Here is an 18732-nt window from a genome sequence, read left to right as displayed (position 1 = left end):
ATAATTTTTCTTCGTGATCATTAATATGAAAAGGAAGGGGAAAGAATGCTGATTCAAAAGAGCTTCAGTAAATTGCAGTTTTTCTTCTTTATTATGTTCTGGAAAGTAACAGTTAAAAACATTGGATCTGTGGAGAACATTAATAATCAAAATTTATGGCACTATCCATAATGAGCACTTTCTTTCATATTTATATTGAAGATTATTAGGTTAAATGCATAGATTATTCTGCACAGGGAACTCATATATGGGTTTGTATTTATTCATAAAAGCTATATCGAATAGCCCTTAATTGTGAGATGGAAATAAAAAAGTGGAGTACTGTCTTGATTTTACCTGGCTACTTGATCTGATCACAGCATATGGAGGGGTTCCCCTGTTTTAATGAAAGCTATATAAAATGTTAATTGTTGTTAAAATCAATAATTGGTCTTTGTAATATCCTGTTAAAGGGTTTGTTCCCCTTCAAATTAACTTCTAGTATGATATAGAGAGTGATATTTTGAGACAATATGCGATTGGTTTTTATTTATTTTTTAATATTTGGGGTTTTTGCATTATTTACATTTGTATTCAGCAGCTCTCAAGTTTGCAGTTTCAGTCATCTGGTTGCTAGAGTCCAAATTACCCCAGCAACCATCCACTGATTTGAATAAGAGACTAATAGGAAAAGGAGAGGGCCTGACTAGAAAGATGAATAATAAAAGGTAGCAATAACAATAAATGTTTAGCCTTATAGAACATGTGTTTTTAGATGGGGTTAGGGATCCCTGAAGAAGCCAGTCAAATGACACTTTCAAGGGAAAAAAAAAACACTAGGGGGCCCATTTCTCAAAGTCTGAATTTATCTCATTATTTTCTGAAAACTATTCCAACCAAATCCGCACAGGTTTTTTCCCCTTATTTATTAGTACATTTTCCCAAACATTTCCTGTGCAGGAAAACCCAAAAAGTTAGTGAAAAATTCAGATCGTACAAATTTTTCAAATTTTCCGCACAAAAACTCACTGTTTCATATTTTTGCCCAAAAACCACAAAATCTTCCTATTATTGCACGAAACCCAGCACAGATCAAGCTATCTTTGGGACTTCTCCAATTGACTTATATGCAACCTTGGCATTTCTGAGATGCCGGATTTTCGGATTCTGGCTTTTTCCATCCCCAGGGTATAATAAATCCCAAAATATTTTAGGTTTTTTCCACTAAAAATTCCAATTCCAATAAAAGATTTTTTTTCGGGTTTTGCCATTCTGAATTTAATAAATAACCCCCTAAATGTCCAGTTGCCTTTGACTTGATTCTACTAGATACTATATTCATCAGCAATGAGAAAACATTGAAACCACTTTTTTGTAACATTACAAAACAGGTGGCTGCTGCATAATGGAAGCCTAACGCGTTTTGGGAACACTACTTAATCATAGGCTAGATACTATATTCACCTGGCTGACGTCGCTGAAATCCCACAAGGGCCAACTTCATGCGCTATAGGGAAATCATTTGTATTGTACATACTCGTAGGAGTCATAAGAGATCCTTCTGCTCCGATGATGCAGCTACAAAGTACAGACCAAAGTCTATCAAGTTCAACCGCTCTAAAGGAACCCTCGTCCATATATATATATATATATATATATATATATATATATATATATATATATATATATATATATATATATATATATATATATATATATATATATATATATATATATATATATATATATATATATATATATGTCATCAGAGGACCCGGGGAACAGGGGGTCGGCTTCCTCTATAGTATTATAATCCCCCCTCCCCGCCGCTGTTGTCCTTTAAAGTGACACACTCGCATTCCTGAGCATGGGGAGGGGGTGCACCAGGCCTGTTCAATTTTCTTTTAGTGGTGGAGCCCTACGTGGTCTTGTTTCACCACTGGTAAATTCTACATTTCTTTTCAAATTTCCCCTTATTCTTTTGAACATCCAATAAGCTAATTTCACAGGGTAGGGGTAACATAATCACTTATAGCACAGTGGAAGTAGGAAAGGCATGGCCCGTTATAAGCATGCAGGACAGACTTGTGCAAATTCATTATTTGGATTAGAGCAACAGTGTCAGTGTAGCTATGACTTGCAGCAAAGCAGAACTGAATTATGGATGCCCTACCACAGTTAGAGCAATCATGTGAAACACCCAGAATGGCTCTATTCTTAAAGGGAAGGTCTATCTGATTTCAAATTTAGGCTTCACTAATATGATATTGAATTACTGCTGTTTCTTGAACAAGGACAATTTTCAAATTGTTGTTCCTCTTTAATTCTCGTATTGCCTTGGCTTACAGAAGCATTTTTCCCCGTCAGTGACATTTCTGAATACAATAGCTCTTTTCTCTGTTAATACCAGTACAAACTAAAAAATTTAATTTGCTAATCCTAAATGCAGGAGGCACTAAGTGGCAAATTTCTGAAGGTGTAAAAAAAGCTGACTGAATTTTGACAGAGGAATTTTTTTATTTGTTTATGGTATAGTATAATAGAACCGGATTAAGCTTTCACTGGATCTTCTATGTAATGATAAGAATGCAAGATGGTATTTAACTTGGAGGCTCTTTTACTGGCTTGGGCACATTTGTGACAGTACAGTAACCTTTTGCAACCAAAATCAATGTGGACATGGCAATCCAAAAAGTAAGCAGCTTTCAAGGTCAAGGAGACAATACACAATGAAACTCAAACATGTGCCATTATCCAAATGTTTCCATGATTTACACTTTCTTCTGATACATTTGGAATACATTTGGATCGACTTCTGAGTTCTGGGAGGATAGGTGTTATTTATTGGGTGCTTGTCTTGGATCTATGTCCTGAAAGTTGATTAGAGGTAAGGTTTGGGCAATGCTGACTTTAAATATAACACCACTGGCTAATACTTAACCACATACTGCTCATACTTTAGGGTGGATTAAGGATTTTGCTAATTTTTTATATAATGATAGCATAAAATGGAAAAAAAAATACTGGCTTCATTGCATAAGTATTTCTGTTAAATTGCAACCCAGAGGGACTCATTTACTAACATAAAGCAAATTTGTCACAGTCAAAATGCCCTGTGTGCTAAGATTAATTTATTACAATATTTCAGGTGTTTTTTTTTTTCTATTATTATTATAGGTTTGAACTCCTGGCGTGACATTGAAAAACTAAATGCTTTACCTAAACTTGAAGAGGTCAGATTATTAGGTATTCCTTTGGTGGAGCCATATACCACAGAAGAACGCAGGAAACTTGTGATAGCAAGGTATGCAGTGTTCAGTATTTGTAAAGAAGCAGTATTGTACAGTAAATAGATGCTTTAAACAAATGTCTAAAATCCGTACTGTGCATCTTCAGAGCGGTATGTGAGATCACACATACTAAACATATGGGCAAAACATATATTTCCTGCTCCAATTTGTGCCTGCCTTTTTTAATTATCATCCTCCAGTAAATGGTGGTAGGTATTTTTTGTCAAGTGTTCTTATCTTGTCAATAACATAACCATAGTCACATATCCCCCCCCCCATAAACACACTTAACAAAATGGCTCACAGGCAAATTAATATGCACCAGTATTACAGTAACAAGATTGTGGCAGCAGCCGCTAAAGAAGCTGAATCATTTATGCTGCGTTATTGGTGTATTTTTTTCTTTTGCTACAGTGTTGAAATATTAGATCTTTACTTAATTAAACTGCTGCTTATAAAGTTCTGCTGTTTATATGTGTGTGTGTGTGACTTGTTTTAAACAAAATTTTACTGTGACTGTAAAGACTAAACCGAGTTTGTTAGCTGAATTGACCAAAATATCCGAATAATGAGTGCTATAATGATGGTACTGGTTATTCTAGTCACTCTCTCTCTGCCAAACAAAACTTAAATTGTAAATTACCTTCATTATATGACCCCATCATTATTTTTAAGAGAACCTTTAAACCTTATTTATAAAAAATGGTGCAAAGTCAAAAAAACGGAAGCACCCAGACACAATTGTTTGCACTCCTAGAACAGAAAGAGCTCTGTTTGTAACCAGTGCATGTATATGTGCCAGCACTTCATACAGCATGGCCTAGAGGAAGTTTATATCTAGAGGTTCCCATGGAACGCCACCTAGCTTGCATGTCATTCCAAATACTCAACCTGAGGAGCTCCAGGGGTTACTAGGCCTTATGTAGCCCTATGGCAGGCGTTAAGTAGAGTACCCTTGCTCCTGACAGAGCTTCCTTCTGTGCCTTGCACTATATTTTTAATCCTGCATTAGACACACAGCATTTTGCTGCACTGTCAACCAGGTCCGGACTGAGAATTAAAATAGGCCCTTGCATTTGAGGTTCACAGAGGCCCAATCAGCCCACATAGAGGCCCAAACAGCCCCCACCAGCCCACTAAATACTGACTTTCTATGGGACCTTATAGCAGCCCCTGTGGCATTTGCCAGAACCCACAGATTGCCAGTCCGGGCCTGCTGTCAACTGAATATATATAGTATCATCATCAAAACATTTCTTTTTAGAGAGACTCACCACGTAGATAAGGAAGCTCAAGTGCGGTGCCCCAAGCCTTCAGCATAAGAGAGCAGATATCACCCTATTGTTTGTAGGGTAGGCAGTCAAGGAGCAATCCTCCAGGCAGTAGTAAAAACAGGTCTTATTGAAGTACAAGTGTGGATGACAGCCTTACGCCTTACGTGTTCCTAGTTTATGCCTAAGTGTTGTGAGAACACGAAACACGTAAGGCTGTAATCCACACTTGTACTTCAGTAAAGACCTGTTTTTACTACTATTGCCTGAAGGATTGCTCCTTGACACCTATCCTTCAAACAATACGGCACTGGCAAATGAACAATTGGTAAATAAGACCATTTGTGCTTATTTATGGACAGGGGAATCATAGAATATTTGCTGAAATATGTAAAGTTACCTAATCATCAGCAGTGTCAATATTCACTTACTGATTGATAGATAGTTTACATGTTTTCAAAAAATGGACTAGGCCTGTGTCACTTAGTTTATTTAATGAAAACGTTTACATGACTCAACAGGAAAGCATTTCATTTAGTCATTCGACATTTTAAAGGTGACCTTGGCGATTTACATTGCTATTCGTGTTCCCTCAATGCAGTGTGTGTATGGGGTCGTAGCGGTGCATTTAAGTCTTTTGGCAGAAACATCTGACAGAGGAAGACTATTGATTTCATGAAATAGACAGATAAGGGCATTCTCCTCCACTTCAGTTTTATTACAGGCTAGTGATGGTCTTGCTAATCTTTTCCTCTCATGTGAACTCCTAGATTGCCGTCTGTATCCAAACTGAATGGCAGTGTTGTCACGGATGGTGAAAGAGAAGACTCTGAAAGATTCTTCCTGCGTTACTATATGAATCTCCCAAAGGAAGATGTCCCATTAAGGTGAGGCCTTGAACAAAAGGTAAATGAAAGAGAGTCAGATAAAGAGAGTGGCTCATGCCCAGACGCAATTTACTTTCTTCATAGGATTGGATCCCAAAGTGTATAGAAGCTGATTTCATATTGATTTGGTGGTATAATGGAAACTATTGTGTCACTCCTCAAAATCTTACCTAGTAGTTTTTTTGGGGGCTTTAGATCAGCAAAACATGTTAACCAATACCATTAAGATAGATGTGTTCTGGTGAAAGACAGGTTTACCTTGTGTATAGTTTTTTTTTTTTAGACCGTTGTTTCAAAAGGCTTTATAAGCATGACATCCCCTTAAGGTCCCCATAGACGTAAAGATTTTTTTTGCCGAACGACCGATTTTAGCGAAGACCGACCAATCATTTGAAATTATCGTACGGTTTGTGGGATTCAAACGATCGTACATGTTACGATCTGTCAGAAAATTGATTGGTCAGTGCAATCTATCTATGTTTGCAGGGACAAGCAGGCAGCTTCCCTTTGTTTTCCTGACAATATCGCCTGAAATGGTCTTTTTAGTTGATGGACAATTCGTACGATCGTTTCGAGATAATCGTGGCCTCACGATGACGATCGGATCTTTTAAAAATCTTTACATCTATGGCCAGCTTTAGTTCAATGCTGACTGAATGCCTATTAAAAAACAGCATTTTTAACATACAATTTATAAAATTATCAATTGCAACTCACTAGTGCTTCCAGCTTGGTATTGCAAAGGAAGTGTTGCTCCAGTATACAATAACTACTGTATCTTAAAGATGATTGTGGTGTATGTCTGTCCTTATAGTCTGTGCTGTGCTCTGTGGGGCTGTTCCATTTGAGGCTGCTTTTTGTGTATATCCATGCTGATTGTGCTGTGTGCTTGCTTATATGTTCATATCCAGGGAAGCTGTGTTATGTTTGTGTGTGTCCTGAATAGTTTTGTGATCTGTATATGTTTAAATAAAAAGCAACAGAGCTGCATGTGCATCCCTGACATCAAAGACTGGTTTGAAGTTCTTTCCTGTGATAGCGACATGGCTCCTGTATTTGATCTTATCCCCTTTCTCACCCTTACAATGTTGGTCTCATTAGTCATAAAATAAAAGTCAGGGTCCCTGGGCCCTGTAAGGATCTATGGGGTCATACACCCAGCTATATATGTTAATCCCATTCTGATTCTTAGTTTGCAAAGCCCCCTAGCCTTCTCTGCCTATGCTAAATTTCCATTGCTATATCTTTGATAATGATAGTTTTTAACTGCCTGTGTCTTCTAAAAAGAAAGTAGGAATAGGAATCATTTGTAAACAAGATGGCAGTGTGCCTTCCTGGATTGCCTCCATTGCAGAGCACAGAGTCCTGTTGCCACTGCCATGTGTCTTGCAGCTCTGTATTCATGGGGTTCATGAAGCTCCTGCCCCTTTACCTTTTCCATCTGTTTATTCACAGCACATGCTCTGGGCTGCTGTCAGTTGCCTAAAGCTGGCCATACACGGAGAGATCCGCTCGTTTGGCGATGTCGCCAAACGAGTGGATCTCTCTCCGATATGCCCACCTTGAGATGGGCAATATCAGGCTGATCTGATCGTGGGCCCTAAGGCCTAACGAATGGGAACGGGGGTCGGATCGCGGGACCGCATCAACAAACAGATGAGGCCGCGATCCGACGGGATTTTTTGTCCCATCCGATCAAGATCTGGCCAACTTTCGGCCAGATCTCGATCGGGGGGCCCCATACACGGGCCAATAAGCTGCCGACTCGGTCTGTCGGCAGCTTTTATCGGCCCGTGTATGGCCACCTTTAGTTTAGGGAGCAACAATATACAATAAAAAGGTTCACCGTACATGGAAGCTCAGATAGCAGTGTATATGCATCGGTATTTACAATTCTGCTCTGTATCATCAGTTTCTATCTCAGAATAACTTTATAATTTCTGATGACCCCTCAACAGCAGCCCAGAGCATACTGAGCATGTGCAGTGTACACTCAAACGCTGGCCTAAACAGATCCAAGATGGAGAGCTACTGTGATAATTTTGAAGGCCTGTTTCGTAACTGTTATATTTACAATATAGTATGGTTACTGCCATTAAATTCAGTATATAAAGTATAGTATTTCTAGATAAACAGATATTTAAGCTTTATTTCTTTAGGACATGTAAAAAGTCATAGTGTTTTCTGTTATTTAAAAGGCTATGATTTATAATCATTTTTAGTAATTTAGCCGACAAATAATTACAGCTTTTTTCAAACAAGCTATTTCTGTCAATTTTATAACCATGATTCAGCTATTTTGCTTTCTGGTTTTGACCTAGGAGAAGTTAGTATATCACTGTGGGGATTCTCCCTAAAAAGCCTTTGTACACTGTAGAATAGGATGTTTAATGGTCAGTGGTGCACATTCTTATATACACACATATACTAGGTAATTATTATTAAAGGGAGTAATGTGCATACATGATGATCCTGTTTATTCTTTGCTCCCATCCCTGACTAAGCAGGATGAGAATCTGCTTCCAAATAACATACTGCTTTAGTCCGTGCACCTCTACACACATAGCAACCTCTCTGTCATCAATGCTTTCTTTGTCCAGGCCTCTCCATCTGTGCAATGTGAAAAGGAGACACCAAGAGGACTTGTGCAGCCATTAATGACTGTGCCTTTCCAGTTCACAGAACTAGTGTCCCTTTCTTCCCTGCCTCCATCTCAGGTTGCAGGTGGCTGAGCCACTCTCCCCTGTGCATCATCGTGTTACTGCATAGAGAGATCTCCTCAACATCTCAAGCAACTTACTGTAGATTTTGCGCTTTAACTTCCCAGTAAGTTTTTGCTGAATATCTGCTGCAGATTTTCTAAACTAGTGATGCTAAATGAGAAGGAAACAGTGGTGAGCATAAGAAATCCCGGAACAAGCTTGGATAGTGTCAAGCCCTTTGGTGCTTACTAATATGTTTACAGTGTGCTCTATGCAACCTTTATCTTCCAATGTGAAGCTGGCCATAGACGCAAATCATCAAACGATCGGACTTCCCCATCTCCCGACCTGCCACTAACCATTCTGATCAAATAAAGTAGTAAAAGAACAGATCAGCCGATGTTCTGCCCCTGACAGCAATCATACGAAAGTTATGTCCGACAAAAGTTGGTGACAGTCTCCCACTGAAAATCGTACGATCGGCAATAAATGCAGAGATAAAGTAGCCAGCCGACAGAAATCTTTTAACCTGTCCGATCGACCGATCTCCGAGGGACTCTCCACACACGGTCAGCTTTACTGATGAAATCCTCTGTCAATCTGGAAGTAGTTGATATTTACCTGCCTTTTTAGTGTAATTAGTGTGCAGTTGGAGCACCATTGTGTATATTGATTGACTGGGCAAAGCCATTATATATAGGCAAAGCTACAGAAGTATTGAAGCAGGTCCAGAGGCATATGTACATGTACATAGTATGTTAGTTTTTATGTATTTATTATAATTGATTTATGCAGTACTTTACAGACATTGAGCAAGCTATTCCTAGTTTCCATTTGTCTAAAGACATTGAGGGGTTATTTACTAAACCTCAAATTTATCTGGTTGGGCTTTTTAGGGCAAAAACTCAAATTGTTTTGAGGTGAAAAAAACCGCAAATTATTTGAGCGTTATTATACCCCAATGCTGCAGAAAGCCTGAAAATCCGCTATCTCAGACCTGTCGGGGTCATGTATAAGTCAATGGTAGGTGTCCCTGTCCTAATTTGAAGATATTGTGGTCTGCACAGAGTTTACCCTGATAATTCCATAAATTTGGGGTCTTTATGCAAAAACCCAAAAAAGTAAAGCAATTCAGGGAAAGTATTCCAAAAAAAATCGTACATTATGAGTTTTTCGTTCGATTTTATCTGTTTTTTTCCCGATCCAATTGATTCAAGTTATTAATAAATATGGCAAAATCAGGCATGGATGTTTGGTTAAGGTTTTTTATTTAAAGGACCAGTAACATCAAAACATTTTTTTTAAAAATTTGTTAGTATATATCAAAAATTAAACACCAAAACAAATGAAAACTTTTAAATTGCAAAGCCTTTATTAAAAAATAACTTACTGAAACTCCACTTCCGCTCCTCTTGAAAAAAGGCGACAGGGCGACCATCCATACTGCAGCAGTTGATTTCTCCTCCCTGGCTATCTCTCCTGGCCGCTCTGCTCTGCCGGCAAGATGGGGCAGCACCTCTAAGCGATGCACATGTAGTTTCCTCCAGCCCACGGTCATCGCCATTGCCTGCCAGTTGCTCCCCACTTCCCAGCATTGCTCCTCTGTCTCTCCCGGCATGTTTTTTTCTTCCTGCACCCCACAGCCCCCACAATGGATGGTCGCCCTGTCGCCTTTTCTAAAGAAGAACGGAAGTGGAGTTTCAGTAAGTTATTTTTTAATAAAGGCTTTGCAATATAAAAGTTTAATTTGTGTTGGTGTTTATTTTTCGATGTATTCTAACTAATTTTGTTTTAAAAATTTTGATGTTACTGGTCCTTCAAATTATGAGATAATATTCGGATTGTAGTAAATAAACCCCCTTAGTGTTGTTTTCAATTTCATTACTGCACACGGATATAAGCTGCTGAATGGTAAAATACAAACCATACAGAGCCATATCATTCAGCTTGCCTTAAACTGTCATTAAAATCACACTCCATCATTTTTATACATCCCTAGGAGGACCTTGCACAGGTTGACACCTGGTTTCCAAACATATTTCATTAAATGAATCTACAGTGTAAGATTTTAAGATGTACTCCCATATAACGTCTTTAACGTGCCTACAGAGAACCTGTTTTATTCATTACTTTGGTTTTTCTCCTGTGCTCAGGGAGACGTAAACGTAAATAAAAGTAAAGACAGGTTCAGAATTATCCTTGGCCAGATCCGCTCTGAGCCCAGTTTTCAAAATGGACATGGTATTTCAGCAGGCAGGTTTGTTTGCAGTGTAAAACACAGTGATAATGGTCTTTAAGGTTGGAAATAAAAGCACATTAAGAGGCTTGATGGTATCAGCGCGTCACTGTGAGAACACAACAGCAGTCTGAATGTGGGAATGGCATCCAATGAAGGCTTCATCTGTTTGGACACAGGGGAAATGCAAGCAGACTGCAGGGGTGACCTCATACTCTTCACAGACAGAGAAGTTCTGTTGTTGAGGAACATTCCTTAATTTAAGGTAAATCCTCTGGGAAGCAGCATGCAGCCAGGCCCCCTTCCACCTCTGACAGGGCCACTGACACATTACTGATCACATTTAACTCCTCTAAAACAAAATGCCAATGTGCTGCCCGACTTTCTAACCTTGTCTGAACACCCTCAGTCTGCCTTACAGTCGCAGTGTTTCATTTTCCTTCCTGGCTGAAAAAACACTGGTTCATCTTTACTCTGAGTGAAAGGAAATATGCAAAGAAAACCAACTGCGTGACACTTTTTTCAAAGATGCCTGCCACATTAGAGAACATCAGAGAACACTTTAGAGACTTCTGGTTGCATTGTATTTCCAGTTGTATGTTAAAGAGGAAGTACCACTTTTTTTTGGACAAACCAATATGTTGTAGGTTTTAGCTTGTTCATTAAACCACAGAAACTGCCAGGGACTGACATACATTGCTACTGCATGCACATCTAAGTGTCTTCTTTAGGTTCACCCATGGATGCTGTCATGTTGTTTCAATAACTTTTGATCTGTGCATCTCACAGACATTTTAATTAACTTGATCATTCTACCTCCTATGCACTTTTTAAAGGAGAACTATTGCAAATATGAAAATATAATGTAAGCCTCAGCATACTGAAATAAGAAACTTTCTAAATACAATCAATTAAAAATTCTGTACTGTTCCTGAAATAATCAAGTTCATCTTCACGATCTGTCATTGGGGCTCTGTCATCCAACTGCTGCATGAAGAGAGAATGAAGCCCTTTAATACACCCTGGCTACTTGTTTGTTGGTCAATGACAGAGCCCCAAATGTAATAAGGCACTAAGTTTGCCCAGGAACATTAACCCATAGCAACCAATAAGATAGTTGCTTTTAAACAGGTGACCAGTAAATGCTACCTGCTGATTGGCTGCTATGGGTTACTGCCCATGGGCAAATTTAGTGCCTTTTATTAAATAACTCCCCATGTGTTTTAATGCCACATTTCAAATGACCGGGTTTTCCAGCCTCTCAGAATTGCTTTGAAATTATATAAAACGCTAGGACTACACTATTATTTGGCTAAATACAATGAACAGTCTTGAAATTGTTTCCCCTTTCAGATATCAAGAGCTGGTGACAAAGTATGGAAAGTTAGAACCTCTCGTAGAAGTGGATCTTCGACCCCAGAACAAAGCCAATGTCTACATACACTTTGAAGAGAAAGTGGAGACGATGAGCATCCGTTTAGATCAGACTGTGGCCGAGTTCAAGAAACAGCTGAAGAATTTGGTGCAGCTCTCCACCAACAACATGCGCCTGTACTTTCTAGACCATGAAGCCCCTTTTGGCCCTGAGGAAATGAAATCCAGCACCCGCCGTTTACATTCATATAATGTTCATGATGGAGACAAATTTTATGTGGAACCCAAAATCAAATGACCGTTCTTGCCTCTTCTTATAGTTATATATACATTCACACTGTATATAGCGATATATATATATATACACACACACATTACACGGGATTTTTTTTTTAATTAAAATTGCTTTTAAATATTTAAATTTACCTCTTCGTCCCCTTGGTGCCACCTTAGGGATTTGTACATCATAGCAGGCTCCTTAAGTTGTGCCCTACCTGGAGCACTTTGTGAGTTTTTAAAAAACCTGAAAAGCTTTCTGTTTTTTTTATATTTAATTAAGTCAAGATATGTTACCCTTTATAATATAATTGTGTATATTAATATATATAATAATTTATTGCTATGATTACCTTAGTTCTGTCATGTCTCTGATGATGCAGAATACTTTTTTTAGTTTTTCTTTTTTTATTATGCTTCGGTTTAATTTGCTTCCCTTTACTTTTATAAGATCTACTGGTCCAGCATCTATGGTATGTGTGTGGCGATCACTCTGAGCCCCCCCCCCAGTGCCTGAGTTTATTCATTAATTTTACCAGTGACAGACATAGTGGGGAATATTGGCACTGACAATCTGATATCGAGTTTGAGTTCAATTAAAATACGAGTCACAGTATATACCCTTGTTTTTTTTAATCTGTCCTACTTTTAATCCTTTTTCCTACTAGACTTCCTTTTGCCATGCTTTAGTTATTCGATTTTTGTAAACCTTAAGCAGCATATCATTTTTACATTTCACTATTTGTGTTACGCTAAACATTAATGTCCTAGGCCTAGGGTTTTCATAAAACACAGTTCCTTTCTACAATGGCAGTGCAATGTGCCAATAACAGGCTCAAGGTGCCATTGCCGATTACTCCTTTCCCCTCTGCTATTTGCGTGTGGTGCTCCAGAGGATGAGACAGAAGTACTAGAGAAGTAGAGGTATGGGATTTGTTATCCTGAAACCTGTTATCCAGCAAGCTCTGAATTAAGGGAAGACCATCTACCATTTTAATCAAATAATTAAATTTTTTTAAAATAATTTGTTTTCTTTCTAATAATTATAATAATAATTCCTCAAAAAGTAATTATTAATCCTGATTGGAGGAAAAACAATCCTATTGCATATTAATGTTTAAATAGTTTAAAGTAGACTTAAGGTATAGTGAACCAAATTATGATAAAACCCCTTATGCAGGTCCTGAGCATTCTGAATAACAGGTCCCACAACTGTACAGGATTCCCTTCTACTCTTACATTCCGTGCCTTGTGCCAGAATTTTATTGTGAATTAAGGCACAGTGTGCGACAGCCCCCAAGAGGAACAATTTTGCACCCCATCAAGCTGGAGCGCTTGGGATTATTCCATTGGTAAATGAGGCCACTTGTTATTCTTTTAGTTTATTGTTTTAAAACATTGGTTCCACCTTCTTTCTCAGCAAATAGGCTGGCAGTACACAAAGCCAGTGAAAGGGAAGGGCTTCCCAAGTCACTGTGATCAGACAGTCCGATATTTGAAACAGTGATTTAGTGTACTAGTGAATGTTTTTTTTTTGGTTATCTGTGCACCCAGGGCAAGAAGTGGTTGTAAAACATATGTGTTTTAAAAGAGACATGTTTTCTGATTTCCCCTGCCACAGTGGAAGGATTTTTAAAAAAAATACATTTTGTTGCAATAGTCTGAGGAGTTTATTCATCAAAGTGCCTAAAATACTAATGAGTACACCAACAACAGAATACTATTGAAAAGTGTATTAGATAATGAAGTGTTATGTATGTGTTAAGTGTAAATATTAGTGGTGCTTCTTACGCTCCCACTCCTTCCCTTTGGGTTTGCTCCTGTTTTATTTGAATATTTCATTTATGCATAGCTGATGTTTGTGGGTTTTTGTATCGCTCTTCCTAAAGATGAAACTACATTAACCTAGAAAGCGCACTATTTCAATATTGCATGTACAGTACTTTCTGTCTTTCCTGGCTTCCATCTGTCCTGTCTCTGTTCAATATACATTTTTTCCAATCTCTGTCCTATGCTTTCCCTGTTTGACAGTGTTTGGAAGATTCTGTTTCCTTCCTGGTTAAGCAAATCTGAAACAGCAACAATGCTAATTGTGCAGAGTTCTCCCAAGAGATATTTCTCTAACTCACATTTCACTCCAAGGGGTCAGGCAAACAAGGACTCTTTAACTGGCAGAGGCCTGCGGAGACCTAGAAGGGAGCAACAAGCAGAATGGAACATAACGTAGTTCCTTGAACAATGTTAACAATCCATGTTCTTATACAGATCAGAGCAAAACTATTCCCATATGGCAGTGTTCTGGTGCTTATGGGGGTAAAGAGAAAGAGAAAATCAATTTGATCTACGTTAATGTCGGAAACTATTTTTACAGACTGCATTATGAGGATATGTGGCATCTATTGTTTTGAACCAAAGTTGGTTAGTTACTGATTACTGAAGGGTTTTGTTTAAAGGCTGCCTCTTGTAAGCTTCTCCATTTTTACTCTGCCATAGGCATGCTGCCGGCATTTCTACTATTTTGTGATCTAGTAGCAAATCCACCCTAAGGCAGTTGTAATTTAAGTGGACCTCAACTATCATTTTTCATCACAAGCAGTGTTTTGTTGATTCCCAGTAGTAAACAGGTTAACCTAACGCTATTTGATATTATTGCTCTTTTGATCTGGATCTGGTGAACGTAGCCTAGAACTGCTAGTTGAAGGTGTCAGCAGTTCTTTACGAGTTCTGCCTTGCAGTTTGTAGAGTTATATTTTTTTATTCAACATTTTGCCAGTTTTGGGTCAGCATTTATCCAGGCTTTATGTGACCATTTTAGAATATATATTTATACCATTTGTTAATAGTTCTAAGAGGGCTTTAGGGAAAAAGCACAAAATATGAAGGGACCATTTATTAAATTACATTAAATTAATAAAGCATGATTTTGCCATTATGTTTTAATGTTAAGTAGCCACAAGAATCTCATTCATTTATATAATGCAAATGTTCTCTAGTCTGTGATGCAATAGTTCCAGTTGATTTATCGAATACTCTGAATCCAACATTTCCTTTGAACTATAATCAGAATATATTTTACATTTTGAATAAAGATGTAGACTTCTGCATCCCATGTAGGCCAATGTATTGCCCATGTAGCTAAATATGGCCAAAGATTGCACAGATTTAGTAAGACGGGTTAGTCTTCTCAACCACCTATGCATTTATGGCCATCACAAGGGCATTAACCAAACACTTTTCCCATTTGCAGTGGAGACTTAGACAGCTACACAAATAACTGTTCATGCTTGTAATTAAACTTTTAGCATATATACTAATATTACTAATCTCTTGATGGATTAACCAGGTCTTCAGTAATGCCCTGTATGCCCTCATTGCCTTTATATTGATTCCAAATAAAAAATGCATTTCTGATAAAAAAAGGCCAGTGTGAATAATCTCTAAATAATAGTTTAGTTTTGGATAAATATCTTCATCCCACTGTGATTTTATTTCCTAATGTGATATCAGATAGTATATAGTACAAGTATAGATCCTTCAGTTAATGAGAGCTATAGTATCTTAATGCTTAGACATATGTAAGTCTACCGGGACAATTAAACAACAGGAAGTTCTCAGATGTAACCCCAAAACCACTTGTGTGTTTGAAAACTGCCTATGATTGATCATAATTGTCACTGAAATAAAAAAGCCAGTGCCAAAGGCACGGGAGACAGACAAACAGGCAAATAGGGTAATATTGTTTTGCGATGTTGCCACCTCTTGTGTAAGAAACAGACCAATTGTTTCACCATATGTGTGTTACCCTCATTTGATATTGACCTCCACCAAAGAGTTAAAAACTTTCCTTAGAAACTTGTTTAGGTGGGTACTCACAAACAGGGAATATCAGCTTTCACGTAAAATCATGAAGCGCTTCTCCTTGTGTAAACTGTGAATCAACATGCAGCAGCGAATAGTGTAAAAATACCTTTTTAATATTTTTAAAAACAAAGCTTAAAATGCACTCACATGGCAAAAGTTTATAGAAAGCATATCTATGCACCGTCCTCCTGGAGGCTCCCCCTGTATGCACCCGTCCGCACAAAGAAAGTCCCAAGAGGGTCAGAATAACTTGGGAAGGTGTAGAAGCGGTTCTTTGCGTTCGTTCCTCGTGTGCGATGCTGGGCGCCTTCCAGTGACGTCACCTGCCTTACGCGTTTCGCCTTGCGACTTCTTCAGAGGCTTGATTTCTACTGCGCATGTGTGAATCTTTTATTCCATCTCTATATCCTGCACGTTACACAGCCCGCAGCCACACGCGCTACTAAAGACGCAAAAAGAAGTACTACACCTTCCCAAGTTATTATAACCCTCTTGGAATTTTCTTTGTGCGGACGGGTGCATACATGGGGACACCTTCCTCCATATTGTGATACTGTATTTCTTATCACAATGTACAGTTTCATTAGTCTGACAAGCGAGCATTTAATTCAGAGAATGTAAATGGAGAGATCTTATAGAATCCATAATGGGGTTATGTGTCACACAAGGAGGATAATAAATGTGTGCTGTTGCGTAATACTAACACAGGACACCAGTGTGGTAACATAAAATTTACCATGAGCGTGCTTGCATGATATTATTGCAGTGGGGCACACAAGCAACACAATAATGTAAATGTATTTACATTTGTTGTAAAGAGTGCTTATTATTTCATTGACCTCCTGGTAGGTTTGTTGCTAGAAGACTGACCTTATTTATTATTTTACACACAGAATTGGCCCAGTACAATTAAAATAGCAACCATTCAGTAATTAGCTTTCATTAGTTCAGTTTAAGTAAAAGTCTGAGTACTTGTATGTAATACAATTAGATAATTTGTCATAAGAGTGTAGACAAGGTCCTATATGACAGCTAAACCCATGGGCTCACAGGCCACATGGGCATAGGTGAATCTTTAACAGGAACAGCTAGTTGTGTTATTTAATTGCATATATAAACAGAACATGCTTCCTAAGTAGTAACTGACAACAGTTTGCACATTTGCTGAGCCACTGTGAAATTACACAGTGTGACATTTATCTTCAAAGATGTTATTTGATTACAGAGAATCTACATAATGGTAACTGAAATGGGGTTTGCCTAAGGCAATAAAATGATGTATGAGCTGAATTAAGTCCATCAAAGGGAAAGTATACTATGTTCATATATACTGTATATGTATACATGAACACCTAAATAGTTCTAAATACTATCTTGCTGCTAAGAGTTTAGTCAGACATCCTTGCCTGGGTAATAACCATGTAGCGATTCACCATTGTTAGATGCCGAGCTATAATATGCAAAGCTTATAAGAAGGGTTTTCACCTAACATCTAGGGCGCTCTTTGTAAAAGGTTGAAATAGAACTTTGATACATTTCTAATTATTTTTATTGGGGTTTACCTGTTCTGAGATGGAGAATACATGTATTTACATTTTGTTTAAACAAATGGGGTAACTATTTTACATACATAGGCTAGCATCATACAAAATGGGATGGACAATGGTTAATATTTTCTGCAAGCAAGAGCTTTAAAAAAATGATATTATTGAAGAAAGAAAAGTATCTAACCTAGATGGCCAGCTTTTTATTCTTCTATACAAAGTCTTCCAAGTGTCATCATATATTTCTAACTTGTTGAACTCACCATACAGGACAGGTTTACAGACTTTTTCAGTTTATGTTCCCCTTTGAAGTTCAACCTTTGTTCTGGGCACACTTAGTTCATAATAATATTCCCAATATAGGAGAACGCAGGCTTATCCAGCTTTCAACATTAGTTCCAAGATTATCTAGCACAGTCAATAGAAACCATCAAACTATGGTTTTAGGTATATCTAGGAGAACATATAGGCATTCTCCCCAAATCTCACCCTAACTGGCCTTTAGACTGAGCCCCCTGTTCCAGGTCCCCTTAGCCACACAGTTCGGAATCTACTGATAAAGGATATCACACAATATGCTTGTGGAGAACTGACTTCAAAACTGCTTAAAATGTGTATCTTTATGTGCTTTCATTCTTAAATGAAAACTTTACCCCAAAAATGTATATTTAAAGGAGAAGGAAAGGCTAAAATTAAGTAAGTTTTATCAGAAAGGTCTATATAAATACACCAGTACACCACAAAGTAATGTTGCCCTGAGTCCTATGTCAAAAGAAACACCACATTTCTTCCCTTCTACTGTGTATACATGGACTTCTATATCAGACTTCCTGTTTTCATCTTAAACCTACAGGGCAGGGCTTGAGCGTGCTCAGTTTGCTACTCTCTCCCTCCCTCCTCCCCTCCCTGCTGTAATCTGAGCCCAGAGCTATCTGTGAGCAGGGAAACTCAGGCAGGAAGTGATGTCAGACCAAGAGAATATGGCAGCTGCTATCCTATACAAACAGAGAGAGGTTCTAGAGCTGTTTACTCAGGTATGGTAAAGCATTCTATAGAATAAATAGTGTTATAGCTTGCACTATTGTGGCTAATCTATTGGCAATGAACTCCTTTGCTAGCTTTCCTTCTCCTTTAAGCAACAGATAGTTTACACCAAATTAAGTAGCATATTAAAGAATTTTATCTTAACTGTAATTTTTATTTAAGTAAATATTGTCCTTTTACATCTCTTGCCTTGAACCACCATTTTGTGATGGTCTCTGTGCTGCCTCAAAGATCACCTGTCCAGAAGCATGGAAGCAAAAGCCCCAGG

At 38.1% G+C, this 18732-nt stretch overlaps 1 protein-coding gene across 3 annotated transcripts in view; it reads left to right on the top strand.

Annotated features, from left to right (window-relative positions):
- The window catches only part of tbcel.L (tubulin folding cofactor E-like L homeolog), a 52302-nt gene extending 36868 nt beyond the window's left edge, over positions 1-15434 (top strand). For 2 of the 3 annotated variants that reach the window (XM_018224629.2, XM_018224628.2), the window contains exons 6-8: positions 3157-3283; positions 5311-5427; positions 11719-15434. In XM_018224629.2, coding sequence (XP_018080118.1) covers positions 3157-3283; positions 5311-5427; positions 11719-12037 — 563 coding nt within the window. In that variant the 3' untranslated portion in view covers positions 12038-15434. 3 annotated transcript variants of the gene reach the window in all.
- The last annotated feature ends 3298 nt before the right edge of the window (positions 15435-18732 follow it).

The sequence above is a fragment of the Xenopus laevis genome, chromosome 7L, assembly GCF_017654675.1.
Source record: "Xenopus laevis strain J_2021 chromosome 7L, Xenopus_laevis_v10.1, whole genome shotgun sequence".
NCBI classification, from domain to species: domain Eukaryota; kingdom Metazoa; phylum Chordata; class Amphibia; order Anura; family Pipidae; genus Xenopus; species Xenopus laevis.
Note: the sequence above shows the minus strand (reverse complement) of the source record. Positions and strands in the feature narration are given on the sequence as shown.